Genomic DNA, 23086 nt, shown 5'->3' with positions numbered 1-23086 from the left:
AAAGTGGACTACACATACAGTACTTCACGGTTAGTTGGTATCCGTCTCCAGAAAATAGCTTGTGTTTCTTCAGCCTGGTTTTGCGATGGAACTCACAATTATTTTCGGTATCCCAAACATTGTTAGAACACACCCGATTCCATACAATCTGGTCAAAAGTTTCCCTACCAATTAAAAATGGTCACACTGTGCATTGACTCTTGAAAAGGTTACACTGCACTGCACTCGTGGTTCTTAAGCTTGATGCATCCTTACACTTGACAAATCAATGCACCCTATTGGTCAGAGAGGCATGTATCGCGTGCGTACCACTGGTCCACGAGCGTGGTGCCATCGTAGTAATGGCTTCCATTTCCGGTTGCTGAATTACACTAGCGTTTGTGTTCACATGCGAGTCCTTAGGGGTCGTATGGAATATCCTCAGTTAACAGTTTGAGATCTAGTTTGCCAACAGTTCTGCTTGGAATGTCGCAGAGGAAATCAGGATCAGTTGTAGTTAGTCTGGATCCAAACAGTCTTTCATTGAAGATGTATTACATGATTGGTACACGTATGTGTTACAAGTCTTGTGGCAAGACTTCATTGTAATCCACATGTACATGTACATATACCCCATGTTTACACAGAAATGAGTTTTGAATGACAAGGAACTGCTTCAAATTTTTTTTTTTTTGAGTGATCATAAGGATAGGATTACATCCAGAAGAGGAAGGACACATTTGATATGCTTTATACGCCTGAGAAGATATTGTTTTCTGTTTTGGAAGACTATGGGGTTGTACATGCACAGCATAAACTTTTTTGGCCCAATCCTGTTCTGACTTCTCCCCAAGACTTGATCTCAGAACTTAGCCTGGGAGTATTCCATACTGCTGTTTTGGATTCCCAAGAGGTGAATTGTGAAATGTGGAATAGTCCTGCCCTGTAGCTAGATGGACATCAGGACAGACAACTAAATGGTACGTTTTTATAACTTCATATTATAACTCAGTAATTGGAACACTTTATTCTGTTCTTTGACTGAATAAAGCTAGGGATGACCTATAATTTGGATGTACAAAATAGGGTCTTGCATTGAAAACTGACCTTTAAGTAGAAAGTGGCAAAAAATGGCATTAGTGTTCTTGTCTGCCACTTTCAATAGCAAAAAGCAACAAATTTGATTTAGAACCACCTAGCCATGTTTCAGCCAAGTTGGACAAAGCATTCTTACAGTTATGTTCATTAGATAATCCTCCTATGTCGAGATGTGGTCAGCACAAAGTTGGTCGATCAGTCAATGGAAGCTTTGACTGCAACGGTTACATCAGTTCATGAATTTCATATCACCATTGCACAAAGCTCCTTTTTTGAATTGCACTTGAAAGCATAAACTTTTTCCCCATCTTACTTCAAAAATTGATCATTTTGCGAAAATGGTACATCTGAATTATACAAAATGGTTTGAAAAACGTGCAAGACATTTATTTTAACACAGAGATGTGGCATGACAAAATGTTAAAAACAGATAAGGGGATCACGAAAAATGGAGGAAGATTCTTTCTCTTTAGGTAAAAAAAAAAATTGGTAAGGCTATCAAGTTAAGTGTGTATGCCTGTCAATGTTTTTTCAAAAGCAAGAAATGGGCATAACTACAACGTTGCAAAGAAATTGCAAAATGTAGATGTGACTAGGCACCACATTGACACCTCCAAGTCAAGATTTACATAAAAGCCTTTCACATTGTAGAAATTCTATGTACAAGTTTAAACTGAAACTGACCAATCAGAGAAAATACAGAGAAATTAACCACCAAAGAAAACTCGAAGTAATAAATGCCCCGCCAGGAGCAGCAGACATATCTTGAGAACGCCCAGCAAGTGGGCGACGAAAGTCCGGTGTTCCTCGGGCACTCTGTTGACCACGTCTGGCAGAATCCAGTTGGTCAGGTTCCACAGTTTGACCAGGTAGGCAAAGATTGGATTCTCGGTGTCAGCGGTGGGATGACTGTGGTGGGGTTTCCTGCGAATGGCTCCCCGGCGCTTGATGGTGGAGGTGGGACTCGTCCTGGAACTTCTCTGCTCAGACATGATGGCTCTGTGATGCAAAAAATTACAAAGTTGACACATGTACGTGTGTATTTCAAACAGTTGCAAGAGCTGCAGACATATTACATTTGCCAACCTTTCAGGGAGTTGGTTAATTAACGCCGGCCACAAAACCAGCCTGTTTTTTGTTCGTTTTTAGTTGCAGTTCTCACATACAGGTACCCTAGCTGTGGACCCAAAACATGCCGACAAATGTTTCTCCCAACGACTTGTTTCCCTAACAAAAGAAAGTGTCCCTTCAACAGCTAGGGCGTAGTGCCCGCTAAACTTACCTAATGAATTCAAATGCATGACATAAATTAACGGCTAGCATTTTCAGGTGAAGTCTGGTGCCCCCAAGGGCTAATGAAGCAGACATTGTAAGGCTTATGATCATACTGGTTAGCCAGCTTGGCTGTACATGGATGTACTTGTCACACCGACTGCACGTGACATCTGAAAAGCATTGGATTAAACACTGGCCTGTGGGCATTCACGAACATGAAACAAAATGTCAGAGTTTTCATTTCCTTGTGTGGGCGGATTATGTTAAAATGTTGGGATTGAGTGTTCAATCATATTTAATCTGTTCAGAAAATGATGACAGCAATACGGCAATAGGGTTCCTCTTGGCGTCCATGGAAATGAAAGTTTATGTTTCTGGAGCCATCGCCTAGGCTGCATGGCTTCAACTGCCTGAACATTTCCTCATTGTCAAAAAATTGCATTATCAGAATAAATTTTGATGAAAAAATTCATTTATTCTGGAAAATCTCACTTAGCTTTTACTTCCATCTCAGACACGTTATAAGAACACCATCAGGTGCAGATCCGGGGGGGGTCTCAGAGCTTCCTGCTCTGAGATCTCCCAAAACAGATAAAAAAGGGGAAAAATAATAAAAAATAATCCAACTACGTGCAACAATACCTCTGTAAACAATGTAAGTCTGGCCTGAAACCCCCCCATGAAATTCCTGGATCCACCCCTGACTATATATTGCAACAAACCCACATTAAAAATGTTGAGTGGGAAATACATGTAGGTCACGGTATTATGCTGCAGACAGATCAAACAATATAGTGTGCATGTATGCCTGAAATCAACAAAGGCCAATAGAGTAGAAACCGTAGTGCTCCTATAGGCTTATTGTGCATAATCGCTGAAATGAATTCTCTATTCATCATGTTCATGGTACACTAGGTGTAGACTACTATTTGTTGATATTGAATCTTTTAGATTTTCATGCAAAATAATAACCAAAAAACCCCCCTCTGACACAAATAATGACGGATGGCCTCATTGTTAATGGCCATTGTGGGAATATTTAAATATGAAAAAAATTCTGCTCCTAGCTAGCTCATGTTGTCCATGGAGCTTTGAGCCACACCTCCCAAAAGAGGGAAGAAATTAACATTTTGCTATTTGTACATAAGCATTAAGTACTTACTGTGATATCGTATCCTATTCACGTGTTGAACACAACCAGACTCTCGCTAAGCTTGATGTTTCGTTGATAAAAATTGTAGATGTATTGACGTCAGTCCCTCTCCGCAGCTCCAGTGCTTGGAAATATATGTATGTCCAGATGGCTGTTGTTGGCACTGATACTGTGAAGAAAGTGTGTAAACAAATCCTTCAGCACGGAATAGTGTCACCAGTATAACTCATAATGGACATGTGGGGCACCGGCTTTATTATTATGCTGAGAAGATGGATCCAACGAGGCGTGGACAGCTATTATTCCAAGTAAACCAAGTGCGGCAAGGATTGGTTCCTACATAATGCACATGCTACTTTGCATTAGGAAGGTAGAGACATGGTTGAATGGCTGTGTGCCGCTGTCAATAACCGTGGTGGTTTCCTCTGAAAAGTAGCTGTCCAGAAACCAAATTTCAGCTCCATTCAGTGCATTTACGAGTGTTGTCCTCAGTTTAGGAAGGATTGCATTCAACGTGACCCTGGGGTCATCCTCTCCACTGATATTGTTGGGATTTCCTGTTGTGGTAGGGGTCAGAAGGAACCAACATGGATGCTAACCTGTATGTCGGTGTCCCCCCCCCCATCACCACCACCTACACAAATGCACTCCCCCAACTCAAAATAGAAATTTTTCTCTATATGTGATTTTATTGTGACCTTTTCTCAATATTTTGATTACATTATCCCCCAAAAATACAAAAACAAACTGCACTGGAAAGAATATTTTCCACTCGTTTGGAATCTATATGTTCAACCCATCCCAATCCACAGAGATTATGTCTAGAACACTTCACATCTTTCAGCCCATAGCTGTGCTGAATCTTTGGAACAATGAGTTCTACTGGAGGGATTATCAAACAACATTTGAGAGAGTTTGCTTTGGAGTACACTTTATGTGATAGAACCTTCATGCAAAGAGAGACTTTTTGTTAGATTCATACATATTCCTATATTGCCCAGGGCAGCACTAAATTTACAGTCCATCCTCCTTCCAAAGGTCAGACACTTCAAGCTCCAGGGCTCCCCCAAAAAAACAATAAAAAAAAATAAATCTAGTCGATCAGATTTGCTCAGAACCTCACAAAACTTAATTAAGATGGTCTACTGCTTGTTAAAATTCTACCACATTATAAATGTCAACAAAATGGGAGTTCTACATGTTTCTTTGCATCATGAATAAGCAATAGATGCAAAACATGATTCATTGTTATATAAACAAAATGAACCGATGAGCAGACAAGGATTTCTATGTACCGTAATGGATTTGATGGAATGATAGTGAAAAGGCAACTGATGCAAAGAATCCAACTTGGGGAAAATACAATCAAAAGCTCAATGGCAGATGGCATATAATTGAGTAGAATATTGAAAACCTACAAAGTTACATCATCAAGATGGCCATTAAATGAGATGAAGAGAGTGCAAGGCACTAGTGATAGATACAATGCAATGAGTTAATGAGTGACTCACAGTTTCATTCAGATGTTTTTATCCTTGTGATGAGACCTCCTTTTTTTCCTCTTTGGCACAACAGCATATCATCCCCCAGTTTAACGAGATGCTCAGAAGTTCACACGCACAGGCTCAGAGCTTGCACTGTCTGAAAAATCACAAGAGAGTGAGTTCCTCCATGATTATTGAAACTAAAAAGGCACAGTAACGGTGCTCTAATCTGCAGTACCGTGCAGAATTGGCCAATCATTGTAGATGTCTGTGGCGCATTAATAATTAACCATGCTTAAACACAGCTCACACATCCAGTTGATTCGGTCTATTTGTAAAATGTCATGCAACCCACCAGACTGATGCACTTTCCTTCTGAATCTTACTTACATTTTGGTATTAAGCTCAGGCACTGTTTTCCTGTACTGATTTGAAAATCCAATATTTTGAAGGAAAAAAAAAACTCAAGTGTTTCTTCTGTATTCAACTAATGTGTGCTGACAAAAAATTATTAAGTATTTCTGGTAATGAAACTAAGGATTCCTCAAAGTGCCCTAGGCACTGCAGCTCGCAAGCCTGAAGAAACCTGTAGAGAGGAGACAATAAGAAGCAGTTGCTGTTTTACAGGTGGGAGGAAAACCCAAGAAAATATTCTGGGTAAATCCAATGGAAGCAGGTAGTGACTGAAAACCTAATTGTGAACCAACATGGGAATTGAACCCAGACCAAATGCAAAGAGGTGGAAGGCGAGGAAAGAACCACTATGCCAACCTGACTTCCCGGGATTTCCACACATTTTATGATCATTACTTGAAACATTAACACAAAATACTGGGAAAAGTGCAAGTCTTAATTCTTCAAACCAGTGGTATTTTGAGGTCTGTATTTCAGATTCCAATGTGGTAAATACATCAAAGATTTTCAGTGAATTTGCGTCAGTTGAAAACAGCAACTTCTTCCCCAAAAGTAAAACATTTTGGGTTGAAATAAACATCGACTTTACAAACAATCCAAAATTTGTTAAAATTACCATCTGGCGATGTGGAAAGGCTGGGTTTCAAGTTACACAGTCGTCTTGTTATGACAAATTATTACCAGTAATGAGTGCGACAGGCAGTTCTTGTGTAAATGGTGCCATTAACATAATGGGTTTTGGCCATATATCATGGGAGTAAATAGCCAAATGCATTACACCTCTACCAGTATACATTAAGAAATGAGATAACTCTTTTATGGATGATGACTAAGGTTGCAATCAGACTCTTATCTGGGAGAGGACATATTGATGCATTGACGCCCCGTCCTGAAAAATATCGTGAAAATCAAGACTGTGTTTGTACATGCCAAAATGGAAGCAATGACATCTTTGATTCGTTGATCTAGGATCTTACCCTTTCCTTCAGTGAGGTATTGACAGAATATTTAATCTTTTGATAGGGGTTCCTAAAAGGAAACATTTAAAATAAAAAAAAAAATCAAGACTTTCAAGATGTGTCATCAAAATTGTATCAACAGAGACATTTCACAAATTTCTTAGCCCCCCATATAAAAATCACAGAAATTCCAAATTTACTTCATTTGAAAATGGCAGTTAAATTGGCTACACTAATGTACCATTAGCACCATGTACACGTACAAAATGATTGTTAGACAAACCTTGAAATTATTCACACATTCTGCTCCCCAGCCAAATAGCAGTTTTCTCACAGACTCATGGGCACAATTTGTCCAAATTCCACCTCCCACATTATCAGTAACAGGTCGAGTCAGAATCAGTCACACACCGAGATGAAGAGAAAAAGCTGATATGTGCCAAGTATAAATTTATGAGCTGAATAACTGTTTCACCGACGCTCTAAAGTGGCTTATTATGGTCGGTCACAGATTTCACTTTGTGATCCTTTGTCAAAGGCCTCAATAGTCTACTTCATGCATGAGAGAACCCCAGTACCTTATGTTGCAGAGAAATATCCTTGAGGTTTATTCACTGAAGTGCATTCAGCGAAGGTCGCACGCTCTTTATAAACAGCCATGAGAGTATTTTAATAATGTAGTGTCATGCACACTGTATTTCTCGACCATGAGGGGATGTTGGACAAATGAAAGTGCAGCTTTAGGCTTGGGGCTTCAAAGGTGGTGCTACAATTTGAATTTGTTAATAATTGAGAACCTGATTTTTTTGGGGGGGTATCTTTGAAAATGCAACTCGGGGGGGGGGGAGTTCGAGAAAAATTAAGGTCTTGGAAAATTCCAATACGTTGAGGATTTTGAAGATTGTATGTTGGGAAAGTTCAGACCTAGCTTTAGATATTTTAGATAATTTTTTCATTTGGAGAATAAGATTTGTTATTTGATGGCCAGATTACATCTGCAGAGATTGTTCCATCCACTGCAATTAATGTTCTTGGCTCAACAAATAAGGTGACGACCCCTTACAGAAGTCCATTTTAAGGGCACCGTTGAAGCTTAAAATATGCACTGTTGTTACTTAATGAGACACTTGGAAACACACATACATGCACTTTACAGCCCACACACGTGTACATCAGTTTAAGAAACAGTAAAATCCTCTTCCATTTATTTGTCGCTGTTTTGAGAGATAATCACAATAACCTGAAGCTGGTTTTTCCCATGGAAAACAGCTCTAAGTTTAAGGGCTTTGATATCCTTGATAAAATAAGTACTTGAAAAAAAGAAATGATATTGCTACAACAATTCAAAGAACAAAACTGAAGAGAGTCTCGCTACTAGTCTAAGGTCCTTCTCACTAGAAGAGCCCTCTGGGATGCAGAATGTAGATAAGTAATAACCGAATGAGAAGACAGGCACCTACATTTATGTACAGAATCATTTGTTGTGGTTTCTATTGGGTACCTGACCAGGAAGGCTTTGACTTAACACCATGTAAATAAATACCAGAAAGGTCAAAAGGAAAAACACCCTATGATCGATCTTTAAGTGACTGCTGTCGTTACTATAAAGAAACAAACTGAAGGTTATTGTTATTTTCATCCATACTGGAAATTTCACGTTTGTCATTTGACACTGCTAAGGTTCAACAGCTTTATTCAAGGGCATGAGTTCCTTTCAATGGTCACTTTGCTTTAACATTTCACTGGATAACTATCACCTCAGATGAATCCTCAGCTTTGCGTTTCTTTGTTGGGATGTGTCCTTTACCACTAACCGGGACCTTCACATCAAATACTCCTTTAGTCCTTTTCAAACCGGCCTTGGTAGTTAGTCCTTGGGACACCTTCTCGACAGAGGTACAACTTGAACTTGAACCTCCGTCCAATGTCTTCTTGCTCTTAGAACCACTTGGGGCAGCCTTCGAGGCAAGGCTCTCTGGAAATCGACTGTCTGCTTTCATGACCTCACCTTCCTGATCCGAGGGGCGATACTTGAAGACGATAGGCTGAGTGAGGGAGGATGACGCCTTGGGCCCGGGCAAGATGTAGCTGATGGTGGTGTAAGGCGTGAAATGGAAGTCTTCTTTCAGGTAGCCCTCGAGAAGAAGGTAGCACATGATGAACTCACAGTCCACCCGACTCAGCGGTGACCGCTTTGAACCTGAGGGAGTTTGGGAAATACTGAGTACACAGTCAACAATCATTACAACAACGTTAACCCTCCTTCTGTTTTAACCGTCAAAAAAAGTAAAAAATGCCTTCCACTTGATTTCCCCCAGTACACAGACACATATGGGAAATTTGACTGATTTTGACTGATATGACAACTGTGTCAAGAATGTATCTTAGCATTAGGAGGGTTAAAGGAACCAAACCAGGCAAATTACTTTGCTATAGAGTACCAAAGTGTGATGTCATTGTGAACCAGAATACAGTGAAAACGGAGTACGCAAGCATGTTGGTTGGTTCATGCACCCTTATGCTAGTGCATTTCACACACATAACTGTGCATATGACATATTCATTTCAGTAACTTATAACCGGGACTTTGTTATAAAAGGAGTGGGAGAACAAAGAAGAACATAAGAATTTATGAAATTGAGATTCTCATAATTTGCGCTTTTATTACAGTTTGTGTCATAAAAGAGTACTCTTTGTATAAGATTGGACTGAATCTGACATGTTCTTACTAAACGCCTACAGGTAGAATCCTACAAAGCCTTCTGGGCTCAGTTTTAGGTTGATGAGGAACTTTCTAAATTGCTTGTTTGTTTTTTTTGTTGGGGGGTGTTTGTTTGTTTGTTGGGGTGTTTGTTTGTTTGTTTGTCTGTATCCTTAGAGAAACAGATTCTTGTTCGAAGTCATCTGAACCTGTTTTTACATTTGTGCCGGTGACTGTGAACGGCTCCACAATGCAAAACCAAAAGACCATTATCTTGGCCTATTTTGCAGGCTAGCTTCCTTGCGTTGTTAAGCACACAGATCAGCGGGACGTGAACAGCTCACCAGCCAAAATGTCATGCGACGCGTATTGCTTGCCCCTGGTATTCGGCTCCTGTTTGCAGTTATTGTGCCATTTTCTCTGCTATTGTTCACAATTTCTCTGAAGTGAAATTTTACACTGAACGGCTACATATCATTGACGGTGATTATAACACACCATTTTCTGGTTCTTAACCATGTAGTGAAATTCCTACTACAATTACAGCATGCAGCCGTTGGAATGGCACCCCCTTGAAGATTTGGTTAAGAAAGGCTACAAGCAGATGTTGGTTGGCTTTTCTCCTGTAAATAGTTCTTGCCTGGATTAGGCCAGTAACAAAAGAAAACTGCCCATCAGCGGCAGTGTCCCTTTTGGGTTTGTGCATGTGTGAGGAGAGCATGCTTTCCCTGGTTTGATCTGTGTGCGGAGCAAAATGCAGTCGCCATCGCCCATTGGACGAGTTCGGTTGTCAAGACTGACTGCAAAGCCTCGACAAAAAGTTTAGCTTGACAAAATAGTCTTCTTTACTCTCCTTATTCCTTTTTTTTTTTGGCCGTTGTCTGGAAGTGGGATAGGAGCTGAATAGATGGATCCCAATACGACGCTTTTAGTGTCGATCTGCGCACTTCCGTGTTTGAAAACGAGGCTGTATGTGTCAGCTTCAATTCTTAATACGATCAGACGATTGAAAGTAAGGAGTCAAGACACAAAATACATAACGGTATGTTAAATTCAGACTTTCCAAGCTTCAAATTTTTATGGAAGAGTCTTTCAGGATGACTCGACTCGTAAAATTAAAAGAAAAAATGACGACAATTGACCGCGAACTAATATACCAGCGATGGTCGTGAATCTTATTCAGTGGCCATGGTTTAAACTGAAGTGATGTCACACTTACGAACCGGATACTGCATGTACTGTGTGACTCCGCGGGCATGCGTGACGAAGTTCAACACAGAGAGCCTCGGTTCCGATGCAGATATCTATTGGAAGTGTATACTCCTATACGGTAACTATCCTGGTGGAAGGACAACACCTTTTCACCTTATTATTTATTTCCCAGTTCAATTCTGCCGAGATGGAAATTTTCCTCGGAGTTCAGTGGTAAGGGATATTTATTTAAGTTCGTATTAGGGATAATTTGGCTTAATTTATCCAAATTTTAGCGTGAAGCGGTACTGTGTGGCTCATCGCTGTGGTGGTGGAACGCTTTTGTCCCCGATGGTAATACACTCACTCTAAATCCCCAAAACCGTGGTATACTGTTTCAAAAAAAGGCTGGATTATCTCCACTACTGAGAGTGGAAAAATGTTGGTAATTCCCAGCAGCCTGGTCTTTTGTTACGAGTACAGTCTTTTGTTACAAAGCCCAGTTCCCTTTGTCCAATCTCGGAGACCCCGGCCACGCGTATAAAGAATACGTGTCCGGTACCGGAAACCCCGACGGCAAGTGGTTAATCCTGATTGGCTGAGAAACAGTCACATGGGGTTCACTAATATAGGCCATGAACTTTGAGTTAGTGTGAACTAGAAGCGTGTCGGGACATCAAGCGCATGTTATTTCCATGGTTACAGGACCCTCACTAATAAAGCCCTGAAAAGTTTCCTTTCTTTCTGTATTTTGAACAAAGCTGTGTTATGGAATACTGAAGTGAATTTGTGATACACACAACTATGTCTGTGCATGAACCAACGTGTGCGTACTCCGTTCATTTGCACACCACTTCCTGGTTCACAATGACGTCACACTTTGGTGCTCTATAAAGCACATACGAGCTGGTATAAGTCAGTTACACAGTGCGAGTCCATACCCCTCAGGTCTTTGAGTGACCAGATGAGGCTCCTTTAGCCTTCAGTGTTTGGCCTGATGAAGTAGGACCCCATTCTGGTCACTCACAGTCTCTTGGGGTACACAGACTTGCATGAGTAATGTCACTGCCAGTCCACATATGCATAAAAGGTCGAAGTTGACTAGTTTCCATCTCACCTTCCAATCTGTAGCTTGGTTTCTTGGCTAGCCATTTGTCGACCAGTTTCAGCGGGGTGATCCGTTCCGTCTTCTTGGTTGCAGCCTGGAGTGTTTGGAGCAGGCTGATGTAGTAATCATTGAGTTTCATATTATGAACTGCAAGGATAACACAGAAAAGAAGAAAGACTTGGGTTCAATGGTTTTGTCTTGTTAGGTTTCAAACTGTTCCAATGTTACACCAGCCAAAACAAGCAACCGTGAAGGCAAAACTAACCCATAGTGGTGGTTGTTATGCTGTTCAGTGTGTAAATGCATATATATGAATGTAAGCGGCTTCCATCTCTAGTTGAGAGAATGAAACAGCAATGCTGCAACTCAAACAACGGGCAGACCATAACTCACTACATTCCCTTAGATACACTCTACTCAGATCAACACTGAGAGGGAGTGAAACCCATCGGGAATGCCTTTCCGGATTGAAAAGGAAATCAGACAGCAACGAGATTCAATTTAGGAAAAGTTTGTTAATGACAAAGACAGATTGCAACATTTGTTTCGGCAGCTCAAGCCAAGGTTGCGTTTTATTATTTCAAGATTTTTCTATGCGGTCTGTTTTTTGTAAGAGCATCTGACTTGCACACAATTTTGCACTGCTGTACCTATGAATCAATCAATTAGCACTGGAGATGCAAATTGCCTCAGGGAGACATTGTTACACATGGCGTGTAGGGTACCTTGTTCTTTGTATCTACAGTTATCACACATGTCATTGCACAGCTGTTTATTGGCGTCCAATCTCTCGTCAAAATGTTCTGCCTGGATACTCCGACGACATCTATGATGTTGGGAGGGCGTAAGAATAGTGAAAATAATCACTGGGAATGTGGGTCATTGATCATTGGAACTGTGGACATAGATGTGGACAGCAGTGCATGCCTGCTAGAGACATTAACATAATGAGGGAATAGCACCTTATGAGAAATGCGGTAATTGCTCTTAATTTTAGGCGCGTTCTATCCACACCACCACAAGAACATTAACCTTTTACCAATGAACTTGGCTGAAATTCTGGCTCTACTGACAAGCTGCTTTGTATTTCTTTACTCTGAACTGAAGATAGATTCTCTGTGCAATTACAAAAAAAATGAGAAGCTGTACAATTTCCACTGTTTTGCGCCATTACTTTCTAGTTATGGCTTACACCAAAGAAGCCTTTTTTTACCTTAGTCTGGTTTGAGGAACAGTGAGTCATATTGCACATTAGATAAGGCAACTTGGGTCTGACCTGTGCTTGTCAATGCAGTATGCCACCATAGCGTAGAGTTTCTGCAGCCCTGTTTGTTCCACCATGACCATAGTGCTCTGACGAAACACATCCGATGACTGGAAGAACAGGGTGCACTCTGCCGGCTTGTCGTCCCGACCTAGATCAAACGGGACCAATCACTGTCCACACTGTAGATTGGGGATACAACCCCATCGCCTCAAAACACAATTTAGCTTTAAGCAGAGCAAAACTCTCTCACAAAAGAAAATAAAGCTCCAAAGTACGAGTTCTTTGAACGCCTCAACAAGAATATGTTTGGCTCCATTAGGATACGTTATATATATTTTTTGAATGGCGTTCAGATGGGAACACAGTTTTCCACTTAATGCCCTTGTTGCAAACCACCTCTAAATATGTGAAACTTGAAACTACTTTCTCATGGAATGCAAATGAATTAATTGACCAGGAGACTTATAATAATTTTACAGTGACTTTTTTTTTTTTTCTATAGCCCCTCACATTCCTGAATCCTCCAATTTTAATATGATTTTGCACACACCCTAGGGAGTTAGGGTTTTAATCTGCAGTTTCACATCTACGTATTAAAGGGTTTAAAGCACTTCAGGATAACGAGAGCTCCCGCTGCACCAAACATATCACCATCCCTCTTGGTATTTACAAGATCCACGCTCTTGCTTGTCAAAGATTACATGATTAAGTCACACGTGGATCAAACAGTTACTGAATACATCGGTTGTGTAGGCTATCTGCCTTCCCCCCCTGCCATACCTGCCCGCCCACTCTCCTGGTAGTAGTTCTCCAGTGACTTGCTGAGGGAGTGGTGGATGACGAAACGTACGTCTGGTTTGTCGATGCCCATGCCAAAGGCTATAGTTGCTATCACGACCTTCAGCCAAACAAAGAAAACAAAACCAACAAAATCAAAGTCTGCCAAACATTATTCCTTCCTCAGATAAGTACACTTTAGGCAAGTGGTTCAGTTCGTTGTTTTAAAAATTGAGTGGCGCCTTTGAATGACTAGACGTTGTGAAAGATGAGAACAGTGTTTAAAGCCAGATGGCTGCAGAGCTAACTTTCATGACAGCGTTGCTTTATGGTGATCCGAAAATCTCCAAGCCTTCCTTGTATTTAGCAGGCAAACGCCCTTATGCTAATTTGGCATGAAGAATTCTATGGTTGTGGGCCTTTATTTCAAATATTATGTTTAAGTTGTAGTGCCTACTGCTCACAATCTCAATGAAACGGGCAGACAATGCCAGAAAGGGACTGCTAAGAGAAAAAAGGAGTGGTGGGCAGTGCAAATGCACTGAGTTAGTGGTACGGCATGGAGTGTGGGCTCAGAGGTTCACAACTCACATCTGAGAAGGACCCAATCACTGCGGCTGCGTTTGAGTATCTAAATCCTGGTATATTCTAGAGTACATGAACAGCGGCAGTATGACCAATGGCTGAGCAAGAATATACTCTCGATCAGACTGGGACTGTGCTCTGACATCACATGGTTATTTTTTAAGGTGGCGAAAAGGTGTTTTGTACTCGCGCGATGTGATCAGAGAGCAACGTGCATGCAGACTTTTCCTCCACTCGCAAACTATTGAGAGGGACAAACCCAGCCTATGTGTGACAGTGTGTGCTTCTGCAATGTGCTAGAGAAGAGAAATCCAGAGACCAGTGCTGTGAGTCACTACGAACAATTAATGCTCTTTTTTTGAATCATAGTGCAGCCCACACAGAGCCTAAAGATTGAAAAGTCATGCCGCGCACACTCACGCAGGAATCCCACTGACGAACTGTTGACTATGCCACCCCCCCCAAAAAAAAAACAGGACCAACCTGTGTCAGGCCACTCTTCCATCTTCCATGCACTGCGCTGCGGTAGCTGGCCTCCAGGTCGGCATGGTAGGGCTCGGCCTGGATGTTACACCCCTGCAAGGCTAAGGCCACCTGCTCCGTGTTCTTCCGGGACAAGCAGTAGATGATGCCTGAGAAAAAAACAACATTCCGGTGTCCAAAAACAAAAACCAGACGCGTGAACCTGACATTATGAGAAAACAGGAAAGTCAACATCCCAACTGATGGGAACAGATGGGCATGATGGCAAGTTTAGTGACATCAAGTCGAAGGTAATGAAAAGCCGATCTCAGAAAAAGAATCCAAGATAGCTTGCTCATGTTGGAGTTAGTGGGAAAGGGTCACTGTGTAATTTAAGCCATAATGACCCAATCGTTGGAGTTTAATATTCCTTACAGACAAGGAAAAAACCTTGAAATGATACTACCTATTTATCACTGCTTATTACATCAGTTGAAAAAGGGCTTTTCAAATATTGGATAAAATGACAAGATTAAGAGTCTTGCTACTAACCTCAAGTACATCTATCCAAGTATTTGTCCACAGATGATAACTAGTGGTTCCTTGAATGTTTATGTGAAAGAATGTGCCATGGATTCACACACTGGGGCAGATTTTAGAGGTTACAACCACAGTGCCTGATAGGGCTGATGTTCACACCCAATGAAAATAAACGAATACTTGGGCTTGATTTAGAAGATGTCCATGTAGAAGGAGACGGAATACTTAGAAATAAGGAGCCCAAAGTTCGTCATGTCACAGGTTTAAGACAATAAAAGTGGATCCATGAGGTGAATGCCAGACAGCTGACATCGGTAAAATAGCCAAGAGACATGTGACATGCGACATACCTGATTGGCCTTTGTAACGTCCATTGAGTAACTGCACCAGTAATTCGATGAAGCGAGCCTCACTGCTTGGTTTCGCACGGACCTGCAAATCAAAGATGTGTGTTTGACCTTTCACATTTTTAAACCTGCGATTTACGCTGATAGCACTTCCGGAACTCTGCGTCAATGGGAAATGTCAGAGTGCAGAGGGAGGGAAATGTGGAATACACCTTATTATGAATGAAAGGGTCTTGTGTTCAAAGGAAAGCTGAAATGTGATTCCTGAATGACTATAAGCATACCAGAGACGCCACAGGGTCTACTCGAAAAACCCCAGAACTTTTTAATCCTAGTAAATAGCATCGAAGTGCACAACCGACTGTAGTGAATGGAGGGCATGATATCAGGGGAGCTCTTCTCTTGCAGTATTGTCCAGTTTCACTTAAGAAGGAAAATGGAATTTTGGGGGTCTGTTTAGAAAAACGGAAATCTGGATCTGAAATCCGGTCAGGGGGAACAGAATTGTGTGATGTACTCTGAACATCTTTATCAAAGTCATGGTCACTGCCAATTTTTTTATTCTAAAGCAAACACTAGGCTATACCTGATAGAGAAGATTGGCTCTGTTGTAGCTAGACCTGAGTATGATGCAAGCGTGTAGGTTTAGCAAGCCCTTGACGTCTTCAAGCACATTAGCTGTGGCAGTGGCAGTCAATCCAAGCACCGGTACCTCGGGAAATTGTCTCTTGAGGACACCCAACATCTTATAGTCTGAGGAGAAAAAAGGAAAAGAATCCTTGGGGTATGCACCCACCATGCATGGCACAATATACCACACCAGAGGCATTGACGTATTCTGAAGTTAAAAAAACATTTAAAATCAGAGAAACCACCACATTAAAGGAAATGTCCAGTGAAAACTCGGTTCAACTTATTTTCAGACAGATGACTTTTTTGTTACAATACAAACAAGATTTCAATACTTCTTTTCATTGAAACTGACAAGAGGGTGGTAGTTTTTCAGTTCTTAGAAGATCCTTTCCCAGATACTTTTAGGGGGATGCTATTTTGCTTTTGTCACACAAGGCACTCCTTGTCAAAAAGGCACAAGATAAAATATAAAAACATCTGTCTTGAAAACTACTCATCAAGGTTATGATTACCATATCATGTTGTGCCACAGGCAAGGTCCTTGCTAGTGAGTAAGCGTTCCATGGGTTTTCTGGTGTGTATGTTTATTTCTCAGTGGGTTTGATGTTACAATGTGTCGCATCAAATATGGTAAGGATTTAAACCTATCCGTGGCGTCATCTAGTTTGCATGCCCACTGTAGTTCAACGAAGCCCATGGCTCTGAAATGTCTGATGCACTAGCCAATAAGGATCAACTTTAGATGGGGTTTATTGGTTGATAAATGTTAGATAACCACATGTACCTCTGTTTCCTTTATGATCAATTTGACGCCAACGACCCATATAATACATGCGGAGGAGGTTCTCATAAATGATTTGTCAGCAAGCGTGTTGACACAACAAATGTCCGACCACTAGGACGGTTAACCAGGACCCAGCCAGCAGATAAGAAGAAAATATTGCTTGGCAAATTTTCATGCTAAGCAAGTATAAGCGGAGAGCCGGTCTCAACAAAAATATATTTCATGACACTTCAGTTGGAAGCCTGTTTTGCTAGGCAGATAATTTCTATGCTTAGCAGTACTGTGAAACGGGTAAACAGTCCAACAATCTGGTCAGGTTCACTTGGCATAATGGTTCTTTCCTCACCTTTCACCTCTGTGACCTGGGTTCTATTCCTGGCTCGGTCTACATTGTGGGTTGGGTTTTTCTGTCCCTACCTGATTCTCTGGGTTTCACCCTGAATACTCTTTCTGGGGTTTTCCTCCCACCTCTAAAACTCTAACTGCTTCTCATTGTCTCCTCTCGACAGGTTTCGTCAGGCTTTGTGAACTAGTGCCTTTTGAGGAAGCCTAAGATTCTTTACCTGAGATGTTCAGAGAATGATAATAACGATGACAGGGTCAAAGGAACCAACCTGGTCTGAAGTCATGTCCCCATTGACTACAGCAGTGCACTTCATCGATGGCAATCCTAGCCAGCCTATCCTTAGTATAGCTCTTCTGCAGCTGTGCCATGAAGCGTTTGCTCTTGGCGATCTTCTCAGGGGTGACGTAGAGGAGACGCAAAGGGGCCTTGGGGTCTAACATGGCCGCATTGATTGCCTTCAGCTAGGACACGCAAGAACACAAATTACCCGGTCACGCAAATGCTTTTAGCCTATCCCTCGCTTGTTTGGTTTTACATTTTTCACCTGTTAGCCAGTGGCACAATAAGAATGCATTTTTTAGTGGGGCACCAGGGGGGCGCACATTTTTCAGGGGAGCACTGAATGCTGATAATCTGGAACTTGTACATATTCTGTGTACATTTAAAAATTTCTGATGGGACCCAGGGGGGGGGGAGGAGCAACCAGGAAAGAAGATCTCTGCAGGGGGAGGGCATTGACCTCCCCTCTCCCCAGTCATTGAGCTACACCCAATCAGCAAGAGTCTCTGAATAGGAAGAACTAGAGGGTGTCACTGGCACATCAAAGGACTAGCAAACAGTCTGTGGGTGCCAATCCAAACAGAAGTGTTTACGCAAAGAAGCACGGGATATCTGCTTTGGATCAATATCAGATTGGTTAAAGTTGCATGGATATTTTCCAAATCTTGTCTTTATCCGGCTTTAATGGTCTAATGCTCTCTGATCGGTATTAAGTTCTTTACTGTTGGAACCGAATGGAAATCTTCCCAATTCGGGCCTTGTATTAGATCATTTGATATTTCTGCAGCAGCACATGAACCTGCATAGAACCAAAGGGTTTGAACTCAGTGGGCTAACTTCATGAAACTGAAGACAGAAGCCGGAGATGAACGCACGATTCCGAAAACTCCTTTTATTTCTCAACATTGGTCTACACCGGATACAGTGCCTGGTTTTCAACAACCATGGGTTAATCCGCTTCGAGCAGAACAAAAGACGGCATTTTTTTTGGTACTCACCGCATATGTGTGCTGTGAGGCACTCAAGCATATGCGCGTTTGACGCGGAGCACACTGAGTGCTTGAACTAATCTCTTCCAGCTTATATATAACCACCTGTCTTTCTTTTCGCCGAATGGGGGTGCAATTCACCTCGGGGTGGATAATGACTTTAGCTTTGCAAAAAAGGGGACGGTGGATTCCGTCTGAATAAGATCTGCCGGACTGGAAACAAATTGACTCGGTGTACAACTTGGTTCTTATGGCAGGGCATTCTGCAAATAATCAACAAAAGTGGCGCAAGAAAGAAATGATGGCTTGATGGTCAGGCTTTTGACTGTGGTACCTTATCGGGAGGTGTGCTCGCGTTCAGTAAGTCGGCTGGTATGCCAAGCTGCTCCAAAGCTAAAACCTGGTCTTCCATGAGAGAAACCAGGGGAGATACCACCAGCGTCACGCCTGAGGGAAGACGAGAGACAGTGATTACCATCAGACATCAGCAATTCATGCACTTGAAAGTTGCCACACTTTCAATCAGGTCTTCGGTACTTGCTGAAATTTGAGTGGTTAAGAGCTGACACGTGAGGTCACTTTTAAAACAAATGGAAAAAACATGGAAACCTTCTCTCGAAAACATGCATGTAATGTGCCATTGGCTCCCGTTAGCCACAGAATGACACATAAAACCTCTGCACCAAGTCCATACCTAGACTGACTACTGTCGACCCCAGAAGTCCAAATCTTCTGACTTTGCATTATCAAAGGAACAACATACAATATTAACCTGTTGGTCTCTGTACTGCCCGGCCTGCAACTCCCTATACTAATCAGCTGCCCAAGCACCGTAGGGTTTTCATGGACTCCCAAAGGAGTGCTCCAACACAGACAACAAAATGAGTAGCACATGGTGAGAGCAACTTTTGAGTTAAGGCCATTGAAAGAATCAAAACGAACTCTGAACATTTTACTGACTTTAAAGCGTACTTTCACCAAACTAGAAAAGTGAGTTACACATCGAAACAGAACGGCTTAGCTTAGTCTTTTTCATGCAAACTAAAACAAAAATAAGAATCATTTAGTGGGATCTGGTTACATTTAAGTATCAAATGTTACAAGTGCTGATTTGTTGAAGGTATGAAGCAGTGGAAGCTTAGCAACATACCTTTAGATATGAGTGCTGGTAGCTGGTAGCACAGGCTCTTGCCTGCCCCTGTCGGCATGACCAGGAGACTGTCTCGACCTGATAGCGTCGTGTTCATCACCTGCTCTTGCATCGCTCTCAAGGACTCGATGCCAAAGACGGACCTCTTCAAGCGGTGCAGTTCTGCCGACCAGGGGAAATCTTAAGGGGAAGGGAAAGAAAAGGAGACCAATGTGGTCAGGTCTGAGGTTTTGGGCTTGGTGTAAGGCACCGGACAGAAGACAAAGGCATATGCCCAATTCTCCTAGAAGATTTGGAAGTATGACCTATTTTTGAAAAGAAAAGATCCTAGTTAGGGCTGTGTATGGGAGTAGGCCACCTGAGTATTGAAGTGGGTCGCCATTACTACACCAATGCAAATTACCATGGAAACTCTTCAAACAAAGGTTCTGTGGGAAAAATTGCAATATAAAATCAGGGCATATGAAACGCTAAAACAAATTTCACATTTGTGTCCAAAGGTTCTTGATAAGTATTTTAGGAATGCAATTGCCTGTCTGCTTTTGCATTTCCAGATGAATTTTGGAATTGAGTTTTCTTATGGGTACCTGGGTACCCATGTTTGACTTTGTTACGCCCCAACTATAGCATAAGTCCCAACTATAGTTGGGCCTGTCCCAACTGTAGTGCTGCAGTTGGGCTGGCCCAACTATGTTGACCAATGCCTGTGGGAAATGTCTCAACCTTATCGAAGTCAATGTGTCTCTCACTTGACACAATTCATCTAAAATGTGGCACTTTATCTGTTCATCTAGCCCTATGACCAATGACATAACATTTGTAAACAATATGACTTTGGCACATGCTGGGCACATTATGCACACAGGACCTCTCTGCTGTAGTTGGGCCGGCCCAATTGTAGCACTCTAGTTGGGACGGGCCCAACTATAGTTGGGACTAATGCTATAGTTGGGGCGTAACAACTTCAATAGGGTACCTAGTTCCTACAATTCCAATAACTCCACATCATAGTCACTTTTAGTATGAGATGGTGGCATCTGCAGAACTCATAACAGCCTTCAGAAAAAAAGCTCTCCCGACTTTTTGAAGAGGAAGCCTTATCAAAGGTTGTTTCAGTTTAGGTGTCCAGCCATCGGTATTCCATGTTGACTTTTGGCCATATGCCAATTTTGCTTTCTACCAGGCCTTCTACAAACCCAATTAAATTGATGGTTGGTTTAATTGGGGGGTGAAATTCCACGCATACAGTGCTTTGATATCATTGGGTTTTAGTTGGTCTTTGGTTGTCTTTGGTGTTTTCGCTTACACGTCAGTGACAAGCAGTATCATCTGTCCTTGGCTTGTACAAAATTTGGAAAAAATCTAGCAGTGCTTTCACCGTCTGCACTGACCCTAACATCACAGCCCACGGACCAGAATTTTAATCCGAGTCTCACCAGACTTCTGGAAGTCCCCTCGCTCCGTCTCCAGCCTCTGGCATAGCGTCTGCAGCTGGTCTATTCTTGTCTTGAGTTCCTGCTTCTGGGTCAAGAGACGATCTTGTCTCTGGACGAGGGCATCGATGCGCCCACGGACATGATCCAGCTCGCTCTCAACTTGGCCAAGGTCATCTAGAAATCCTACGGGGGATTGGTTTGTCACAGAGCCATCAAATAAGCTTTGTGTCTCGTGTGAGTTAGTGAAGAGGTCTTAGTATAAAAATTTCACAGAATTCTGCTTTAACTGAAAAGGAAAACGGGACTGGGAGGTGTCACCTGAAATTTTTCGTTTGAAATATTATTACTATACACTGACCCAATAGACAAAGGGTATCCTAGGAAAACTTTAAAGGACAGCCGACCCTGTGATCAACCTACCCTGCAGCTCTTCATGGACGTCTTGAACAGTCGCCGAACTTGAAGAGGATGCCATTTCCCCCTGATGCTCCGGAGGTGTTCAAGACGAGATTTGCTTCATGGTTGCAACTTACAAGTACAATGTATGTGCAGTTTACAGCAGTTGGGGCTTTGAGGACGATTTGGCAATCCTCACGGTTCTGTAGAATGTTAAGACAATATTTTGAAGCCCTCAATCATTCCCTTGTGAGATAAAGGTGCTGTGTAAGATAAGTTCATTAAAACTTTTGCGCATGATAAACATGTCACTTATATTCACAAGTAAAAAATAGACAAAATACATTTTTAATATAACCTTTCCCTTCTTGTACCTAAGGCCCATATGCGGGAAAAGCTTGTGTTTTTGTTCAGTCATAATATTGAGCTGAATATTGGAGATGATAATGGCAAAGAACTCCTTTCTTACTGTTTTTAAATACAAAAGGTTTTCATCTAGGCCGACATTGCAAGATGGCTAAAACGTGATGAGTCTAGCATGTCTAGTACTAGTAGCCCTAGTTATAGCCCCACTTGCGTGGCACGGACTGTCACTCCCGATCCATCCTTAAGGATGGAGCAGGAGTGAGAGTCCGTGCCACACTAGTGGGGCTACCCTAGTTATATGTGCAAACTTTGAAAACTCAGCTCTATGGCTTATGACATGGGGAATTTTTGCTCTACCCCTAAATGATGTGGCTTGCTCCGCTCAGTCTCCCTACAGGCTACATTATGAGCCAGAGGTTAGGCCAAGGCCTGGAGCTTGTTTCCCAGGCCTGGCTGTCGTGCAAATAGCAGGCCCAGCAGAAGCTTGTTTATCTCCAGCCCAAAGGCTCATGAAAGTCCCAAGTTACTCATGCTTCATGTACATGCATGTACTTCTCTAACTGGCAACATCAGGCTTGTGATGAAAACTTTGGTTTATTGGTTTCTGTTTTGGCGGTGGATATTTGACCACCAACAGACAGGCTAACCCGTACGGCCGTAGTAATCCTCTTGCTTTGCTGTCAGCACAGCAACTGAACATTCCAAGGAGTATTCGTAGTACTTACTCTGTTACCAAATAGTATATACAGACACGGAACAATGCAAAGAAGAATTTCAGCGCGAGAGTTTAACAAAAGTAATCATTATTTTGCAGCTTGCAAATCCAAAGTTGTACAACACACGTGCCCAAACAGCTCACCAAACTGAATTGAATAGCGCCCTCTTGTGACAGTGTTGTGCTGTTTTATTGGATCCATGGGCTATGATGGGCTCAGACATGCATTCAAAAAACATACGGCACAAGTGGATTGCTTTCCACCGTGCGTGCGCTGGTGGGTCGAAAAGAGCGTCGAGAATCTCACCGATGTTCTTGGCCAGTGCATTAAGCACCACCCGGTCATTCATCGTGAATTTAACTCCAAATTAAAACACCGGCATCAATAAAATTCAAACAAATCGTGTCGCCACGTGACTAGACTAGGTCGTGGAATTCCATAAAAAAAGCAACCACCTACAAATAACAACCTGATAAGTTAGCTCTGTTTTCACGACACTCAGATGACGCTCACTGCAAGCATTGATAAATCGGGATGAAGAGAAACTGAACTTCTTCCTCTACCGAGTAATGTCTTAATTACTCATGTTTAGGAATATTTTGGCGGTGGGATGTGGACATTTTACAGATTAATTAAATCAAAAGGAAAACT

General features: G+C 42.0%; 2 protein-coding genes across 5 annotated transcripts; both read right to left on the bottom strand.

The window, feature by feature from the left end:
* Positions 1–985: 985 nt before the first annotated feature.
* Positions 986–4126, bottom strand: LOC110974257 (uncharacterized). Of its 2 annotated transcripts, none has more exons than XM_087132807.1 (2): positions 3515–4126; positions 986–2076 (listed from the first exon to the last, which is right to left on the bottom strand). In XM_087132807.1, exon 2 carries the CDS (start codon positions 2067–2069, stop codon positions 1785–1787), a length of 285 nt encoding a protein of 94 aa, XP_086988933.1. In that variant the 5' UTR covers positions 2070–2076; positions 3515–4126; the 3' UTR covers positions 986–1784. The 2 variants fall into 2 exon arrangements, with proteins under 2 accessions (XP_086988933.1, XP_086988929.1); XM_087132803.1 differs by lacking the exon at positions 3515–4126 and adding an exon at positions 2360–3484.
* A 3408-nt stretch (positions 4127–7534) lies between these two features.
* recql (RecQ like helicase) lies at positions 7535–22585 on the bottom strand. Of its 3 annotated transcripts, none has more exons than XM_022225763.2 (14): positions 22539–22585; positions 21378–21556; positions 20958–21140; positions 19522–19701; positions 18706–18818; positions 17372–17564; positions 15927–16093; positions 15344–15425; positions 14475–14623; positions 13410–13527; positions 12639–12777; positions 12088–12188; positions 11372–11509; positions 7535–8562 (listed from the first exon to the last, which is right to left on the bottom strand). In XM_022225763.2, exons 2-14 carry the CDS (start codon positions 21430–21432, stop codon positions 8102–8104), a joined length of 2079 nt encoding a protein of 692 aa, XP_022081455.2. In that variant the 5' UTR covers positions 21433–21556; positions 22539–22585; the 3' UTR covers positions 7535–8101. The 3 variants fall into 3 exon arrangements, with proteins under 3 accessions (XP_022081455.2, XP_086988907.1, XP_022081454.2); XM_087132781.1 differs by having other exon boundaries at positions 22367–22583; XM_022225762.2 differs by having other exon boundaries at positions 22445–22583.
* Between the last annotated feature and the right edge of the window lie 501 nt (positions 22586–23086).

Source organism: Acanthaster planci, linkage group LG01 (genome assembly GCF_054643075.1).
Source record: "Acanthaster planci isolate LZ-2023a linkage group LG01, COTS_SCS, whole genome shotgun sequence".
Taxonomy (NCBI): Eukaryota; Metazoa; Echinodermata; class Asteroidea; order Valvatida; family Acanthasteridae; genus Acanthaster; species Acanthaster planci.
The sequence above is the reverse complement of the archived record's forward strand: the minus strand, read 5'-3'. Positions and strand labels throughout refer to the sequence as shown.

Excerpts from the sequence above, each read along its gene's own strand:
- LOC110974257 (XM_087132803.1), bottom strand. The coding sequence starts at position 2,559 with ATGCCCACAGGCCAGTGTTTAATCCAATGCTTTTCAGATGTCACGTGC. Across the intron at positions 2,077-2,359 it reads CATGCATTTGAATTCATTAG|AGCCATCATGTCTGAGCAGA; the intron begins GTAAGTTTAGCG and ends TTTGCATCACAG.
- recql (XM_022225763.2), bottom strand. The coding sequence starts at position 21,432 with ATGGCATCCTCTTCAAGTTCGGCGACTGTTCAAGACGTCCATGAAGAG. Across the intron at positions 17,565-18,705 it reads CGAGCACACCTCCCGATAAG|CTGAAGGCAATCAATGCGGC; the intron begins GTACCACAGTCA and ends TGCGTGTCCTAG. Across the intron at positions 8,563-11,371 it reads ACCAAGCTACAGATTGGAAG|GTTCAAAGCGGTCACCGCTG; the intron begins GTGAGATGGAAA and ends AAACTCCCTCAG.